Source organism: Akebia trifoliata, chromosome 5 (assembly GCF_017979445.1).
Source record: "Akebia trifoliata isolate Shusen 1 chromosome 5, ASM1797944v1, whole genome shotgun sequence".
NCBI lineage: Eukaryota > Viridiplantae > Streptophyta > Magnoliopsida > Ranunculales > Lardizabalaceae > Akebia > Akebia trifoliata.
The window spans coordinates 20,263,951-20,282,420 of NC_141379.1; the positions used below are offsets into that span (position 1 = coordinate 20,263,951).

Here is an 18,470-nt window from a genome sequence, read left to right on the forward strand (position 1 = left end):
CATCCTCAACATTGAAACATCAGACTAATACTTCAGTCAGGTGGATTTTCCAAAATATATACATTGTTACCAACTCGTCTCAATATTTTAAAGGGTGAAGAATTGCAGTCCTGTAACATTTTCAAGACTCCTTGTGGGAACTGTTTTGCCCTAATACGAGTCATTACATAACCACACACCAGAAATTTCTTAAACCTATGGTGTGAATCAATTGCCATTTATATTTTTTGTTATTAAGAGTCATTTTCTTCTTGATCACAGAATGCAAATCATTAGTGTGACATGCAAATGACACGGATGACTCAGATGGCCTATAAGGGATGCTGCCACTGGGATCGGGTCTATAGGATTCCCAGGCTTGTAACCATGAACTATCTCAAATGGACTCATGCCTCTGGTCCTATTGACTGAACTATTGTATGCAAACTCCGCTCTGAACATTATGGAATCTCGTGACTTAACATGATCACCTATAACACACCTCAACAAATTTCCTAGGCTTCAACTGACGACTTCAATCTGACCATCCTTCCTCAAGAGGTATGCCAAGGAAAACTGGAGCTTGGTGCCCATCATGTGCCAAAGTATCTTCCAAAAGTAACTCATGAGCCTTATGTCTCGACCTATAATTTTCACAATCCATGTAAGAGAACCACCTCAAAAAGAAAATTTTGGCAATCCTGGAGGCATCAGATGTTTCGGAACAAGGTATGAAATAGGCCATTTTAGAAAAGCAGCCTACTTTCACAGATGAAATCATGTTGTCTAATAGTCTTGGAAAGCACAAGCTCAAAATTCATAATAATATCTTACCGAGGAGCATGTGGCTTTGGTAATAGGGTATACAATCCCGAATTCTACTTTCTCTGTTTTGCCAGTTGACAAATCTCGCTCGCAAATGGTAAGGATCTAATTGGAAGTTCCACCTAATCATTTGGAAGATCATGTCCCTCAAAAAATAGTGAAGGATTAGGCTTTCGAAAGTTTAGGTTCAAGAACTCTGCTTTATTAGGCAAATGGTTATGGCAGTTTGATGTTGAATATTATAGCTTTTGGAGGAAAGCGAGGATTAATTGCCGGTGTGGGGTTTGAAGGATTTTTTTAGGGAAAAAATGGCTTGCAAAACATCATAAAAAATAAGATAGACATTGTTCGAACTCCTCTTAGCATCTTTTACACCAAGTTTTCTCCCTCCCTCTTGCTTCTCTTCTATCTCAATCCTAAAAATAGTTGAACCTCCAACCAAAAAATCCCAAGAGAAAATTTGCTATATGGGACTGGATTTTTGTATTGTGAGCTCTTTGGTTGAAGTGGGTTCTTTACTTCTTGATCTAATAAGGATGGGAAGACCTGTGATTAGACTTTCTCTTCCTCTTCCTCCATCAACAACATCTAGGGCTAGCTCAAAAACAGTTTGAAAAACAAAAATTGTAAATGCACTTTAGCAATGGATAAAATCAAAATCCAAACACCAGAAATCTCAACTCTTAGAACACAAGAATTCCTCTTCCTCATCCTCACCCTTGAAAAAAATTCACCTGAAGACCGCACTCACCCTCATAAGGTCACTCTCTGATGAGGACATCAAAGATTAAAGAGTAGATTTTATGTTTATTTAGTTTTTTATTTTGGACTTTTATTTTTATGTTTTTTAGGTTTGTTTTCATGTTTTATTAACTCATAGTCCTAGTATAACGTTTGAGGGTAGTCTGGTAACTTTAACATGTTTTTTAGTTAAATTTATAAGAGTTGGAATTTTAGGAGATTTAATTACAAAAATTAGAGTTCTATTAGTTTATGTGTAATGTCCTAGAAATTTTAGTACGTATATCGAGAAATAAATTTTATAAAAAATATTATTATTAATCAAGGTTCTAATGGGATAGTTTTTGAGTCAATCATGTGGAGTGAATACCCAACAGTGAGATACTTCGGCGTATGTCGTATAAGTCACGAAAGATAAAGATGTGAGACATGCTTCGATCTAAGGACCGTGTAAGACAAGAAAAGAAATTAAATGAATAAAATGAAAAAAAAAAAAACAGGTATACTATGGTGAGTGATAGACTAGGTATTCAACTCACATACTTGTCTGTTATTTTTTGTTTCTTGATTTTAAAAAAATGGAAGTTTTATATTTCGAAAAAGAGAATTTTCATGTTCTAAAAAAAACGTTTATTTATTTATAAATTTAGTGATTTATTAAAGAGATTGTGAAAGCATGCAAAGAATAATTTGTTGTATCACGTACTGAGTGACGTTATTCTAGGCTAACTATTGCGATGTTTAATTTCTTATGTAGTATGGGATGCATAAGAATGCAACATCACAATAGAAATACGGGAAATTCATTTCTATTTTTAATAAAGAACAAGATGTAAAGATAGTTGTAAAAATGATAGAGTTTTACTAAGGATCACATGCACGCTAGATTGGCATAGACGAAAATGACTAGCCAATGATCATTAATAGTCTATAGTAGTCGAGAAAGAATGACTCACTTGATTGGCTTATTTCTTAGGACTTTAATCAACGGCCAACCTGAGCCAAAAAATCAATCACCCAAGTATTGCAAAGGTTGGTCATATAATCAGGACAAACGATGGGTTCCACACCGGTGAAGTATTGGATCAATTGTATGCTTGACTGACATGTTCACAGCAGTTTAACCCTCAACTGTCTATTATAGTACTTTGTCATTGTATGTTATATTATCTATTGATGTTTTATGTTTGGTATTTCAGGCTTATGGCAATGTTTTATTCTGTTTTATTTCACAGTTATTGAAATCTTTTAGACGGATTTATGTTTCAATAAACCTACATTATTTACAAATGAATTTGTGTGATTAATTTGCACATTAAGACTATGATTTAGAAATGTATGTTTTCTATTAGGTAACTCTCCGATTACTCGCGATATCAATCATCTTAGTTTCAGGAAGTTTCGATGATCAATGATTAGCTTTAGGATTGTTGATGTTTCCAGATAAGTAGGTTTGTGTGTTGTCAGCGGTAGTAGATAAAGTAGTTGGTTTATGTTGAGAGAGCAAGTTAGTATATTATTGGCAGTAGGTGCCAATATTTCTTTATGTTATGTATAAATAAAAATTGTGAGATATATTGTTTTTGTTTATGTATCGTATTTAGTTATGCTTCTGCTATAATATATAATATCATTGTCTGAAATTGTTGAGTCAAATGTGTTTATCATTGTATGGGAAATATCTTACACCTCGAGATTCTAACACTTAATCATGGGGATCCGTGTTAGGATTTTGGAGTATGAAATTCTTTATTTGGTATTTTAATTTTATTAGGATTCTTAGAGATGTTCTTTATTTATATATTGTATTTAGGATTTTTTTTTTAATAAATCACAGATCTTTATTAATAGCATGGTCGAGGAGACCGTGAAGCAAAGTACAAAGAGAACAAGGCACCCAATCCCACTTGGCTATGAAGTCTTCGAAGTAGACCCCCTTTGACTCATCAAAATACTTGCTCCATAAAAAGATAGACCCCAATATAGAAAGAATAATGCCTCGAACCGAGGATTCCTTCCCTTCAAAAGTTCTATGATTTCTTTCCTTCCAAATTTCCCAGCAAATTGCAAAAGAAGTAATACTCCAAAGCTTTCTCTTAAACGCTAAGAAGCTCCACCCAATGGCTAGCCAACCTTCCACTAAATTCCGAAAGACCTCGAAACACACCACATTACCCCGAAACGCCTTAGAAAATATGACAAAATCTCTGAGGCCACCTTGCAATGAATGAGTAAGTGATCTCTCATTGCATCACCCACAAAAGTTGACCGAGATAACACCTCCTTTAATGATGTTATCCACAATCAAGATTTTGACTAAGAATGCTACCCAAACAAAGAAGGCAACTTTAAAAGAACTTTAGGGCCCCACCCCTCCACAACAGGAAAAGATCGAGCAAGCATCCCCACCAAATTGCCATAGAAGGATTTGACCGTAAATAAGTCATTCTAACCTAGATCCCAAATACGTTTATCCACATCCGAAAAGCTTAAGACCACTAAATCTACACCTGCAATGAGTCTACCCACACAATCCACTCCCCAATCATTGAAAACTCGTTTGAAACCAAAATCCCAAGTTATACTAGTGCCCGAATGACTCAAGAAGGGTGATACGTTATCCACTCTTTTCAACGACAAGGCAAACAGATCCAGAAATTGATCCTTAAAGGGGCTTGAGTCACACCACTGATCCTCCCAAAACCTCACCAATAGCTTGTTTCCAACTTTAAAACTAATCTTTTCTTGGAACAAAGGGAGGATTTTTAAAATTCCTTTCAAAACACCACAACCAAAAGCCATCCGAGAAGAACCACTAACCCAACCAAAACTCCCCTCACCAAAATTCGATGCTATAACTTCTCTCCAAAGGCTAGTTCGCTCAGTGTCGAACCTACCTAAATAAAGAGAGTTTATGAATAAAGAATATTTCTTTCAATGGAGTGAGTTCGTCATTCTTAGTTTGATTTCAAGAAACTCTTGGTGTGATTCTAAGGTTCTATCCTTCTATCCCTTTTTCTCTTTTCTAATCTCATCTCTTTCTTGATTTTCTTTTATTTTTCAAATTCTTGATTTTGAAGAAATCTTGAATTCTTGATTCTTGATTTCTCGATTGTCTTGAGCTTATAACCACTAAGCCCTAACATACAAACCTCAACTTTTAACTCTTTCCTTTATCATATAAACCTAAACCCCTAATCGTAATTTCAAAATATAGTAATTAAACCCCGCAACCAAATCTTTGGGGTTTGCCCTAAACTTATAAGGTGACCTTACTGTATAACTCAAATCCTTAATCCAGTCATAATTCCTTAATCGAAATCTCAAACCAAGTTTCCTACCCCCGATTTTTCTCCTTCCTTTACTGTCTTGCATCAAATTGGTATCAGAGCTTAGGTTCAGGCAACACAAATTAGCACATCGCGTTGAGGGGAGATGAACTCAACAAGCATGTTCTTAGAGTAACTGACAAATATGTTGTCACACTTACGTTGAACGCATCTCTCGGGCATATTTTTGCTTTGCTCGAAACCATATTATAAAGGAAAGTGAAGAGCATAAACAACTACGTGAACAATGATATGAAGAGCTCAGACAACTAAGTGTAATCGTCTTGGATACTATAAATCGAAGTGCTATAACTGGGATAATGAAGCTTATGTGGCCAAAATCCATGAGCCTAAACTCAAGATAAGTAATGAAGAAATCGAAGAAAAAATCTATGAGCCTGATTTAAGCGAGTAAGACTGTCGAATGTGAAGCATCATTATTAGTTCTTGAAGAAGAATCTACGTTTGAAGAATCTGAACAACTAGCACAGGGAATTGTTGAGCCACTACATTTATTTCTTACATTGATTTTATCCGATGAAAAAGAAAAGGTAGATAATATTTTGGATAAACCAATGTGTTACACGGCATAACTTATACCATACATAGAGAATTTCATATTGTCAGCTTTCGTTCTTGTTTGAAAATGAGAGTTCAACAATTAGCAATTTAGTTTGATGATTTCTACATCTGGAAGAGATCGAAGTGAATACTCAACTCCAGGATAAATTTAAGTGAAAGACCCTACCCTTGGATGCATTGGTTTGTGTTATGGAGCAGAGTAGAGTTATACTGCACGAGAACTATCGAGACTTCCTTTGCTGGGGAATTACAACAATTTTATTTCATCAGTAGCGAAATTTTCCTAGCTGGGGAGAATTATTAGACATCAAAGACAGAAGAGTAGATTTTATGTTTATTTTGGACTTTTGTTTTTATGTTTTTTGGGCTTATTTTCATATTTTATTAGCCAATGGTCCTAGTATAATACTTGGGGTAGTTTGGTAACTTTAGTATGCTTTTTATTTTTAAGTTTATAAGGGTCAAAAATTTAGAAGAGATTTAATTACGAAAATTAGAGTTTTATTAATTTCTTTAATTAGTATTTTAGTTTTATTAGGATTCTTATAGATTTTATTTATTTATGGATTGTATTAGGATTTTTTAATAAAGAGATTTTATGAATAAAAAATATTTCTTTCAATTTAGTGCATTTTCCATCATTCTTGGTATGATTCAAAGAAACTCTTGGTGTTAATCCAAGGTTCGATTCTTCTATCCTTTTTTTCCTTTTCTAATCTTATTTCTCTCTTGATTATTTTCTTATATTTTTCAAATTATTGATTTTGAGGAAATCTTGAATTCTTGATTCTTAATTCTTGGTTTCTTGATTGTCTTGAGCTTTTTTTAACCATTAAGCCTTAACATACAAACCTTAACTTTTAACCCTTTCCTTTACCTTATAAACCCAAACCTCTAATCGTAATTGCAAAATGTTGCAATTAAACCCTGCAACCAAACTCTTGGAGTTTACCCTAAACTTTTAAGCTAATCCATTGTAACCCAAATCCTAATTCCTTAACCCAAATCCCAAACAGAGTACCCTACCCCCCGTCATTCTTTCACCTTCTTCCCTCACCATTCTGCATCTCTCACGCAACCTTTCCACCATTATGTTTCCTCTAGAAAACTTTCCCTCATTTATGACAACTGCCCCAAATCATCTCTCCTCCGACTCCGCCAAGAAAAATATACCTAGCTCCAAATTCCTCAAACTCTCCAATCTGAAATAAAAAGATCAATAGGGCTTTTGCTTCTCTGATCTTTTTGTTAGAGAAGAACCACGCAAAAGATCTTTGCAGTTTTTTTGCATTTTCTTTGTTAATCGCCTACCTGCAAAAATTTGTGACCACTTTTTAAATATTTTACCAAGCAATCAATCAGTAAAACATCTTAAATACCCGCAATTGCAAAACACGGTAAATGCAATATCTTGTTTTTTACAACGTTTTACGGTGTACCAAGCAGGGTCTAAACATGTTAACTCCACAATCTGATTGACAAATCCAGATCTAAGAGCGGATCCCATTCATGCTCGTCAATGTTCCCAAAGTGCTATTAAAGTTAAAATTGTGGTAAGTCTCAAGTTAATAGATTGAACTTACCAATGAGTATATTTTTTTATTGATCATGTAGAATTGTGTCCATGCAGACCAACATTCGGGTAGAATATTCCTTATTATGTCTGAGTGGTGAAGATTGTACCCCATTATTGCATTTCCATTGCACCAAGATAAAATAAGTATTAATAAAAATAAAAAGATAACTCACCCTTATGTCAAGACCCTCCAATCTGTTCCTACAGATTTTTCCCCTGTCGCAGACAAAGTAAAGTAAACAACTTAGAGCAGATGCCCAGATAGTTTCTTCCTTTTCTTCTATCTGCAAAAATGTAAAGGGTAATAACTGAAATGGAGACAGCATGGATTCAAACCTCCTAAAATCCAAACCATAGAACGTAGAAGTATCATTTAACACGAACAATAGCAGACAACATTTTAATGAATGCTGAATGAACAGAAAGTCAAAAAACATGCTGAATGAGTGTCAAACATCATAAGGATAAAATCATGGCACACTAGAAGAACACACCTTTTACCTAGATATATAGCAAAGACAGCCTTGGGTACATCATGAACAACAGCAGTTACAGTTAGGAAACAATTTATCTGAGATGGATACAGTATCTATCTTAAGTATCCAGGTAACATAGAAGAAATAAACTTAAAATCACTTGGGCATTGGTTTTGTCTCTCCACTTTACTCGATTAGGTACTCTTGCATCCTTGCCTTGAATAATGTCGAATAGATGATCATATTGGAAGTAATGTAGTTTACTAGTTTTATATTATTAATTTTCTATTATTTCTATGTAAGGCCATTTATGTCCATTCACACATTAGTTTATATAAATATCTGCCAAGCTCTCATTCTAAGACTTAACAATTTCTCTTTCACAATTTTTCTTGGTATCAAAGCCCTAGACGACCCATCGACAACCCTCTTTGGGTTCTTTCTCCTCGGTTTTGAACCCTTCAACCTCACCACCAGCCACCCTTTCCTTTCTCTTCATTCCTTTGGATCTTTGAAGATCAAACGACCTAGGAGCTGCCTTCGTTAGAGGGTATCCCCTTTGGGGGTTTCCTTTTTCGCATGTTGCAATAGGGCTGGTGCTGCTATATTGCTCCTGCGATAGAGCTGGTGGTGGTTGTTGTGTTGCGAGTTACGCTGCTGTTTTGCGATTTAGGCTGTTGTGTTGGGTATATGACAGTGCTGCTAGGTTACTGTGTTGTGATTAATTTTTCTTTGAGATAGTGTTATTCTGCAATAGTGCTATGTTCTTGGGGTAGGGCTGCTTTCTCTTAGCCCCTTTGGAGATCACATATTATGTTTGGAATTGCGACAGACTTCCCTTCAAGCCAAAGCCTTATCTTCTTTTTCTTCGAGAATTCTGCACTCATTATTGCTTATCACACCCTAAGTGTTTGTTAATTTGATCCTACACTAATAAGTGAGATGACATCGAACCAAGAGAACAAAGAATCAAATATTACTTTTAGGCACAAATCCTCAGCCCAACGTATTACTAGTACCCTATTGGATGGTCAAAATTTTCAGTCTTGATCTCGGTCTCGGTCCGTAAGACTATTTGGGAAGTAGAGGCAAATCTGGTTGGCTATTGGGCACGTTTAATAAGCCACCAACTAATCCCAAATTTAAACAATGGGAGATCGACAACTGTACCATCCTTGGATGGTTGTCTAATTCCATGGAGTAACGTATCTATACTGTGTTTACGTACCACAAGACTATCTCATCTTTGTAATCAACTCTTACACAAACATATGGGCATGCTAGGAATGATTCACGGATTTATGAGCTCTACCAAGACATTGCCCAGGCTACTCAGGGTTCTTCAGTCTCAATGGGAAGAGTTTTCTCATTATGAATCTATGGCTAAGCTATCTATTGAAGCTGCCGAGTATGTGGGTAAGAGGATTGCTCAACATCAAACATACCAGTTTCTCATGGGCTTTCATCCTTAGTTTGAGGTACTGAGGACACTGATTCTTAACACATCTCTTTTGCCCTCCTTATTTGAGATTTTTGCGACTATTGATAGTGATGAGCATCGTCGTCGTATAATCACATCTTAGAATTAGACTTCGAGTATTATCTCTGCTTCAATAACAAATCAGATGGCTCTAGCAGCCAATTCAAGTTTTTCTGACTCTTGTGTTCCTTGATCTGGGAGTCGAGACCATGATCGAGGGAGTGGTTTTATTTGAGACTTTTGCGACTATTGATAGTGATGAGCATCGTCGTCGTATAGTCCCATCTCAAAATCAGACTACGAGTATTCTCCCTGCTTCAACGATAGATCAGATGGCTCTAGCAACCAATTCAGGTTTTTCTAACTCTCATGCTCTTGGATCTGGGAGTCGAGGCCATGGTCGTAGTCGTGGTCGTGGTCGTGGTCGTGGTCATGGTCGAGGGAGTGGTCCTATTTGAAGTCACTGTGGGAAAGCTAGCCATGAAAATGCCCAATGTTTTCAACTCTATCCCCATCTATTGCGATCTCATGCCACTCTTTTAGGACCTTCTACTCTCCGTGCTGCCATTGTAAAGTCATCACCAGTTCCTCCCACTGATCCTACTGTTTCCCTTTGCACTATTGATTTGCAACAGCTGTAAACCCAGATTGCCACTATTGTATAGGATCATATCCATGCTCATACTCACTAATCTTCGACTATAGCCTCAGTTATCACACCTCCAGGTACATCCTCTGCATTTCATGTTATTCAGTCTGGTATTGATTTTGGTGCTTCTAATCACATGACTGGTGAGTCTAACCATTTTACTTTTTCTACTTTTCCTACTATTCATAGGGAGGTTCGTCTTGTTGATAGGTCTCTTACACCCACAAATAACAACGGTACCATCCCTTTATCCTCTGATTTTTTCCTTAATTTTGTGCTTCATGTTCCTCACCTATCTCTTAACCTTTTGTTTGTAAGTAGTATTACGAAATCTCTAAATTACTTAGTAACATTTTTTTCCTACTCACTGTATTTTTCAAGACCTAACTTGTGGAGAATTTTTGGCAAAGGATATGAATGGGATGGGTTGTACTTATTTGGATCTCAACCTACTGCTGCTCTTGCTTTTGTGCTTTCACTCTCTAGGAGCCATACTTTTTTCTTCTCAATCTTTAGATTTGTGGCATGCTCACTTAGGACTTGTTAATTTTCAGCACTAATGTTCTTTATTTCTTACTTTAAAAAATTCTTGTAGTGGATACAAATTTCAATGCTTTGTGTGTAAACTTTCTAAACACACACGTACTTCATATATTCCTTGCATGCATCGGTTTAATACAATGTTTGTTTTAGTTCACTCGGATATGGAGGGGTCTTGCTTGTTACTACTTTTACTACTCACCGATATTATGTTACATTAATAAATAATTATTCTCATTGTACTTAGGTTTATCTGATGTGTTCACTCTTTGAGATGCTTCTTATTATTTGTTTTCTTAAAATGATTCAGACCCAATACAATATATTGTTAAATCTCTTAGGTCTGAATATATTTCTGATGGGATTCATTCTCATATTCATGAGCATGGTATGCTTCACCAATTGACTTGTTCCTACACTCCCAAGCAGAACGGGGTGGCGGAACGCAAGAATCACCACCTAATAAATAGTGTATGTTGCCTTAATCGAGGAATGCATGTTCCCAAGTTATACTAGAATATGGCAATCCTCACTGCGGCTTTCCTTCTTAACCGTGTTCCGAGTCAAACTTTAGGGAATCAAGTTCCTCTTCATGTTTTTTATCCTGATAGCACCATCTTCCCCATTACACCCAGAGTCTTTGGGTGCACTTGTTTTGTTCAGGACAGGACCCTTCGTTGCACGAAATTAGACAACAAGATCATTCGGTATGTTTTCTTGGGGTATTCCTTTATGTCAAAGGGGCATTGGTGCTATGATCTCGTTTTTCATCGTGTCATACATTCTCCTGAATGTTCCCTATTTTCGTGTCACATCTACTTTGCAGGATCCTTCTCCTATAGTGTTGCCTTCTCCAGTCCTCTCTCCATCTTCGCCAACACTTGAGTTTTACTCTCATCACCCTCGCCCATCTCCCCCCTTGCCAACCTCCTCCTTGGACTCAAGTATATTCTCTCTTACACATGCTCGTATCCCTTTTGCATCGAACTTTCACTTGCCTATTGCACTTCGTAAAGGTAAGAAAGGGTGTGTTACTGATCATCCTATTGCCCAATTTATTTTCTATCAAGGACTCTCTCCTTCTTACCAGACCTACCTTGCTGCCATTAATTCTATTCGAGTTCCTCGGTTTGTATCAGAGGCTTTGCGAGATCCTCAGTGGATTAAAGTCATGGCTGCCGGGATGGATGCTTTGCAATAGAATCACACCTGGGAATTTGTTCCCCTTCCCTCTGGGGAATGAACAGTTGAAATGGGTTTTTCACTGTCAAATATCTCGCGGATGGCACAATTGATCGATACAAGGCACGTCTAGTTACTGAGGGATTTACACAGACTCCTGAAAATGATTTTGGTGTACATTTTCCCTTGTCGCTAAACTTTTCACTGTTCACCTCCTTATCTCTCTAGTTGCATATCACTTGTGGCCTCTTCAACAACTCAATATGAAGAATGTATTTCTTGAATGGTGATCTGACTGAGGTTATCTATATGGACCCCCGTCCTGGATTTCGTCTTCAGGAGAAGTATTCTAGGAAGGTATGTCGCCTTCTCAAATCTCTGTATGGTTTGAAATAATCTCCACGAGCGTGATTTTAGCGTTTTTCTAAGGTGATTTTATCTATGGAGTTTTTCAAATGCCACTCAGATCATACTTGTCTTCTTTGTCAAGGATTGGATGGTCGTTGCATCATTGTTATGGTTTATATGAATGATATTATCCTAATTGGAGATGATGTCCAGTGGATTGATAGGGTAAAGATGATATTGAGTCTTACTTTTGAGGTTAAGGATTTTGGTCCCCTCCAATACTTTTTGTGGGTAGAAGTGGCTCTCGTCTTGCTTCCTCTCCTATGCATGGTGGTAATTAGAGATGATGTCCAGTAGATTGACAAGGTAAAGATGATATTGGGTCTCACTTTTAAGGTTAAGGATTTTTGTCCCCTCCAATACTTTTTGTGAGTAGAAGTGGCTCTCGCCGTGATATTTCACTATCTCAATGCAAAAACACATTGGATCTTCTTCAGGACACTGGTATGCTTGGTTGTCGTCCTGCTTCCTCTCCTATGGATCAAAATTATCGTCTTCATGCCAAATCTGGTGATCTATTATCTGACCCTTCTTCTTATCAGAGACTTGTCGGCCATCTGATTTATCTGACTAACACTATACCAAATTTGACTTTTGCGGTTTGTGTGGTCAATCAGTTCATGCAAGCTCCGAGCACTTCTCATCTTTACGTTGTTTATCGTATTCTTCACAACTTGAAGTTGCGTCCTGGTCTTGGGTTGTTCTATTCGTCCACTACTCAACCTCATTTGTCATGTTTTACTAACGATGATTATGTTGGTTCTATTACAGATAGGGGATCTACCTCTGGTCTCTGTACTTTTCATGGTGGTAACTTGATCTCATGAAAAAGTAAGAAACAAAGTGTGATTTCCCATTCTTCTACCAAAGCTGAGTATCGTGCTATGGCCCTTGGCACATGTGATCTTATTTGGCTTCGATCCTTGCTGATGGAACTGGAATTTCCAGTCTCTATTTCCCCCTTTTTGTTTTGTGACAACAAGTCTGATAGCATGTTTGCTTCTAACTCTAGTCTTCACGAAAGAACCAAACATATAGAGGTTATTCACTTTTTTAGGGAGAAAATTCGATCTGGAACCCTTCAAACGATATGTGTATCTTCTTCAAATCAGCTTGCCAACATGCTTACATAGTCTGTTGGTCCTTCTGTCACTAACTCTCATCTTGTCAAGTTAGGCTTAGCTGATATATTTTCCCCAACTTGAGGGAGAGTATTAAAAATAATGTAATTTTTTAATTTTCTATTATTTCTATGTAAAGGCATTTATATCCATTCACACATTCGTTTATATAAATATCTGCCAAACTCTCATTATGAGACTTGACAATTTCTCTTTCACAATTTTTCTGATCAATACAGTCATCTTGCAATAGAGGAAAACAAAAGAGGGAGGTCACCTGACTATGGCAAACTTAAAAATCCAAGAGTGTAAACCTACGTGTTTAACCAAATTGTTCAGAAAGGTAAAACAACTGAGAAATATTGAACTTAGATGCTCAACCAAACCTTATAGTAATCTCAAATAAAAATGTATAAATTGCAACAATTGGAAATATAGTATTTCTCCTAGCCTTCTCTATTAAATAAATTATATATATAGCGCCGGGTTTCAGAGCCAATAACATAGCAAAAGTGGTTTGTTTCAGCCAATTCTGAAACTTCTAACCCCAGTTTACAAGTTGAAGAATCATGGACCATTAATTTGTAAACCACTTTTGATGGGGTTAGAAGTTCCGGAATGGGCTGATTTTTTTATGAGGATGATCTCCTCACCATGGAGATAATCCTCACAAAAAAAGAATCAGCCCATTCCGAAACTTTTAGCCATATAGGACAAAACTTTGGCTGCCAATATATGTGTGTGTGTGTGTGTGTGCATTTATAAAGAGAGGCATAGCATCCATATACGCATCTCATCTCCATACATTCATGCCTCCATAGCTTCTAAACAGTATGTACAGGGAGAAATAGACTTGAGCATCTCATCCTTCCACAGGCAACCAATCTCCTTTGTACAAAATAAATTTGTTTCACATGCATCCGAAGTAACATTTGTTTATTTTTTAAAAACATAAGAGATGTTTTGGGTTCGATGCAGTATAAATTACTAGAAGTTCAATAGATCAATGTGTACCTGGACAAGAAGAAGAAGAATCTCATACAGAATACTCAAAAGCCAACACTCAAACTCGTCAATAGCTGAAGCAATTCCACTTTGCTTGCAGGAACCCGTGTTTCCCTTCACTGGTGTCATAAGCTGTCCTTCGTTGTTAAGATATGGTTCTTGAGAACACTCTTCCTCAATAGAGGGAGGACCATCAGCTAACATAGGCTCCAGTAAATGAGCATGAATCCCCAGGTTCAGAATTAAATCGAATGCACGAACCCTAGATTCTAATCTTGGAGAACCAAGCATTTCCTGAAAGTGAAGTACATAACAATGAAAAAAAAAAATTCAACTAACTTCCCCTTGATGAAAAATCATAATGCAATTGATGCAGCACCTCCAGCATAGAAAGAGTGAGAGGAGCGGCAGTCCGAGAATCCAACACGTACCTACAAAAGGAAATTTGGATTTTCATTCTATCATCTCCAGTTCACTTAACATACTATTAGGAAGAGAAAAAAGATGAAGCATTGAAACAATTATATTGCAGAGAATTGGGAGTAATAACATCAAAAACCTAAATCCAAATTCATAGTAACGACAAACATAATCAGAGCTCTATGCCTTATCCATCTATTAAGAGTCGAAATAACGAATTTCATTTACCACTCCAATTTATCTAAAGCTATATCGGCCTTCCTCTTGCCCTTTCAAAACCCTCAACTTTTACCGGATACTCCTCACTGATGTTGCATTAATCTTTACTGATGTTGTATTAATCTTCACTGTATACATCCAAACCATCTCAATCATATTTCCTTCAATTTATATCCTGTTGGGGCTATTCCTAGATTCCCTAAAATGTGCTCTTTCTTTTATAAGTGAAAAATTCATTAAAGAATAAGAAAAGAGGTGTTTGAGATTACCACCCCAAAACAGCAAACAAGGAAGAAACGAAAAAAAAAAAAAAAAGAGGAAGTGCTACACTAACAGCCCATAATGCAGCTGACAAAGTATACACCAAGCACAATAGGAGTCCCTAATGTTACAAACACGCTCCCATCTAAAAAAGAAATCTTCAAACAACACCCCTTCGATGTTCTTGAAAATTATGCAACAAAAAAATAGGTAGCCCAAAACAGAAATAACATTCTCTTGAATGGTTGTTCGAGCTATTCAAAAATGCAGGAATTCCTCTCCTTCTAGCTGCCCCCACACATTGTAAATGGGGGTTATAGCCCATAGGATCCTTTTTGAAGCAGCCTCAAATATTTCCATTTCGTATTTGTAGTTCCTAGTTTTCCGTTCATCCATCTCAAACATCTTCATTTCTTCTACACTTATTCCATGAATATTTTGTTTCTTGATTGCCCAACATTCGGCTCCAAAAAGCTAGCTCATTTAATTGCTCTTTCAGGAGTACCCATTACCCAAGTGGCTAACTGAAATCAGCTCTAACTTATGCAATTGAGCATAAATGATATATCAAACAAGCATGTCAAACCAGAAAAGATACGTAAAATATAATGAAGCTGTGTATGAGGATGTGTCTAGATAATTAACAAAGGGGGAGTATATATAAACTAGAGTTCGCCTGTGTTGTAGGCACGGGCATCCTCTCTGGGGTAAAGTGGATAAAAGCGGGAAAATAATAAAGTTGGAGGGGTATTACTAAAAATCTTTGAGGTGAAGGGGCAAAGGAGGAAAAATAATATAATTGGATGGGTATTATTAAGAAAGGGGAACATGAGGAAAGACAATAAAGTGGGTTAAAGGGGTAAAAGAGGAAAGTTTGTAAAATTGGAGGGATATTATTCAAAAAGGGAGGGGAATGAGAGGAAAGACAATAAGTTGAAGGGGGTGAAGAGGAAAGGTGTAGCTGGATGGGATGTTTGTACCCCCCCCCCCCCCCCCAAAAAAAAAAAGACTGTAGCTGAGGGGACGTTTATCCTCCCACAAGTGGGCCCCACCACTGTGTTTTATTATTATTATTATTATTATTATTATTATATATATATATATATATATAGTGTCCAAGTAATAACAACAACGGAGGTGTTATAGCTTTAAACCATAGCATCTGGATAACATATACAAATGGTGGAAAATACGTACAATATCCAAGTAATTAAAAGAATGGATGGATATATTTTAAACCATAACATCTGGAGAACATACATGTCAATAACAAGTTTGATAAGGACGCTGGCCGCAACATCCATTGAAGGTTTTCCACTGTTATTACTTAATCTGGATGAAACCGTCATAAGATTTGACTTTGGTAAAAAAGATGTCTCTGAGCAGAATGCAGATATAACTTCGTGTACTTCAGCAGGATTCAATTGCAAAGGCAACTGTTCACTGGTTCACATCGAAACATTTTATTAGAGAAAGATATAGATCTTAAGTATGCAAACTGAATGTCAGAACATGAATATAAACAAAGAGAAATTATCCTATTAAGAATATATGCATTAGTATTATATCCTTCATGTAACAAATAGCATGAACTAATAAGGAAACAACAATACCAGCTTTCTCCCTAGCTATATGCTCATTGAATGAGAGTTCTAAACCCAATACACTGGCTTCCATATCAAAAGGTGACCTTGAATATTTTTTTCTTTTTCTTTTTTTGATAGCTAAAGGGTAATTAGCAAGGTGAACTTGGGTTCAACCAATCTGAACCTAGGACGTGGGGACAGCACTCCACAAGTCTTTCCAATTTAGCTAAGTTGGCACTTGGAAAAAAAACAGCGTTGATCATTAGAAGGCCAAAACCAAACAAGAAGACCTAAACAACCAACCTAGAAAAAACAATGTAATTAAGAAAAAGGGAGAGATCTTTTTTTGTAATTGGAATTCAGCATATGCAATAAAAGGTGTTGATGGAGTGGACTTTCTTTTTATCTATTTATTTTTAAGGAAGAGGAAATTGGTCAAGATAACCAACCCGACATATGGGAACAACACACAATAACAGACCAAACCAGTACAAACCAAGACCAATCCCCAATTACATAGAGATTTGACAAACCCAATCCAATATCCCCATAAAATCCTTGAAAAAGACCCCCTTGGACTCTTCAAAGATACAGTGTTGGAGTAAAGTTCCATTTTGAAAGAATTCAGTCAACAATGGACGATACACATGTTGATATCTAACAGGTATGCATAGTGTCAAGCACAGACCCGATAAACTGAGGCGTTTTTCAATTATTATTATTTTTTTGGAATAGCCGAATAGGTAATCTAGGGTTAGGCAGACCCCTACCAAAAACAACAAAAGTACATCCTAAGGACCACCTTGTCCTCTCTATCTTCCAGATGAATTTCATCATCACAGGACTCAACCTACTAGTTTTTATGTCAATAATGCCTGCAGACCTAAGAAAACTAGCAAGGTGGTCTGCGACTCTGTTAGCCTCCTTGAAGAAAAAAGGGGAAAAATCCTTCTCACATTATTTACAATACTTCTACCTGCCAAGGCACAGCCACCCTCCTTTAATGCATGGTGTCTTGAGTAAATATGTGAAGTACACAATATGGCAAGAATGTACGTGATTTAATTGGGCCTCTACTACAATTTGAATCCAAAATTACTCCAAAGAATAGATAAAAGAATGGAGAAAATTACAAGAAAAGAAAATAAAGATGTATTGATTAATAATGATGATAACAAGGGCGAGACCCATAGCTCAATTAGTTTGACACATTGCAAAGCAACTTTGAGGTCATGGTTCAATTCATGGGCAGATTTACAGTGGGGGCGCTGGGGGCACTTGCCCCCGCATAATTTTAAAAAAAAAAATTACATAAACCTCTTGATAATTTGATATATTTTGACTTTGCCTCCCACAAACTTTTGGCAGTTTCCCCCACCCTACTCCAGTTTTTGGATTTATTAGAAACCCTTCTATTTCTTTAATATTTGGCAGTTGCCCCCCCCCCCCTCCGCTGATGACATTGCCCTTTGACTTAGGTCTTCTCTCGTAGACTAATAAGAAATGACCTAAATGCCCTTTTCTACAACCTCTAACAAAAAAACCTTGGAACTTTTTCCTCAAAATCACTCATCTTCATGTTCTTCAACCTTATCGGGCAACTATAGTTTGCCCCCACTACAAGAAAATCCTGGCTCCGCCCCTAGTTCAATTCCAGTATACCTATCAAAAAAAGGAAGGGGAGGGGAGCAAGAACTTGCAAGGACAAACAGAAAAATCAATCTGCTAGGATTAAGTAGAAAACTATTGCTACTTCACAAAAAACACAAACGTTTTTTAGAGTAATACAGTCCAGACTCCACACTAATAGCAAAAGAAGAAATATGAAACATCAATTTCTATTGTGTATATACACTATGGGACCCAATATTTTAGTACTCTCAAGTCCACAGATGAAGAAAAGCTTTGGAATCATGATTAGCAAGGTAGTTCCCATGCAGTACCTGTAGGGGCGATACTGAAAAAGTTGCCGAGCCCGCGGACGAAATGTACTAACTGGTGAATCCTCCCTGAAAAGACCCGTATTATATTAAAAATAAAGCAGCTTTCTTGCAATCAAACTTTTGGTGTATCAAACTGCTTCAAGGTCAT

General features: G+C 36.8%; 1 protein-coding gene across 1 annotated transcript in view; it reads right to left on the minus strand.

Annotated features, from left to right (window-relative positions):
* LOC147401619 (uncharacterized) overlaps window positions 1–18,470 on the minus strand; it is a 38,406-nt gene that overhangs the window by 10,206 nt on the left and 9,730 nt on the right. Inside the window, exons 6-10 of the mRNA XM_086442946.1 lie at window positions 18,323–18,388; window positions 16,054–16,236; window positions 14,273–14,324; window positions 13,903–14,187; window positions 7,206–7,316 (exon numbers count right to left, since the gene is read on the minus strand). Of these exons, the coding sequence (XP_086299072.1) occupies window positions 7,206–7,316; window positions 13,903–14,187; window positions 14,273–14,324; window positions 16,054–16,236; window positions 18,323–18,388 (697 nt within the window). The remainder of the gene's footprint in view (window positions 1–7,205; window positions 7,317–13,902; window positions 14,188–14,272; window positions 14,325–16,053; window positions 16,237–18,322; window positions 18,389–18,470) is intronic.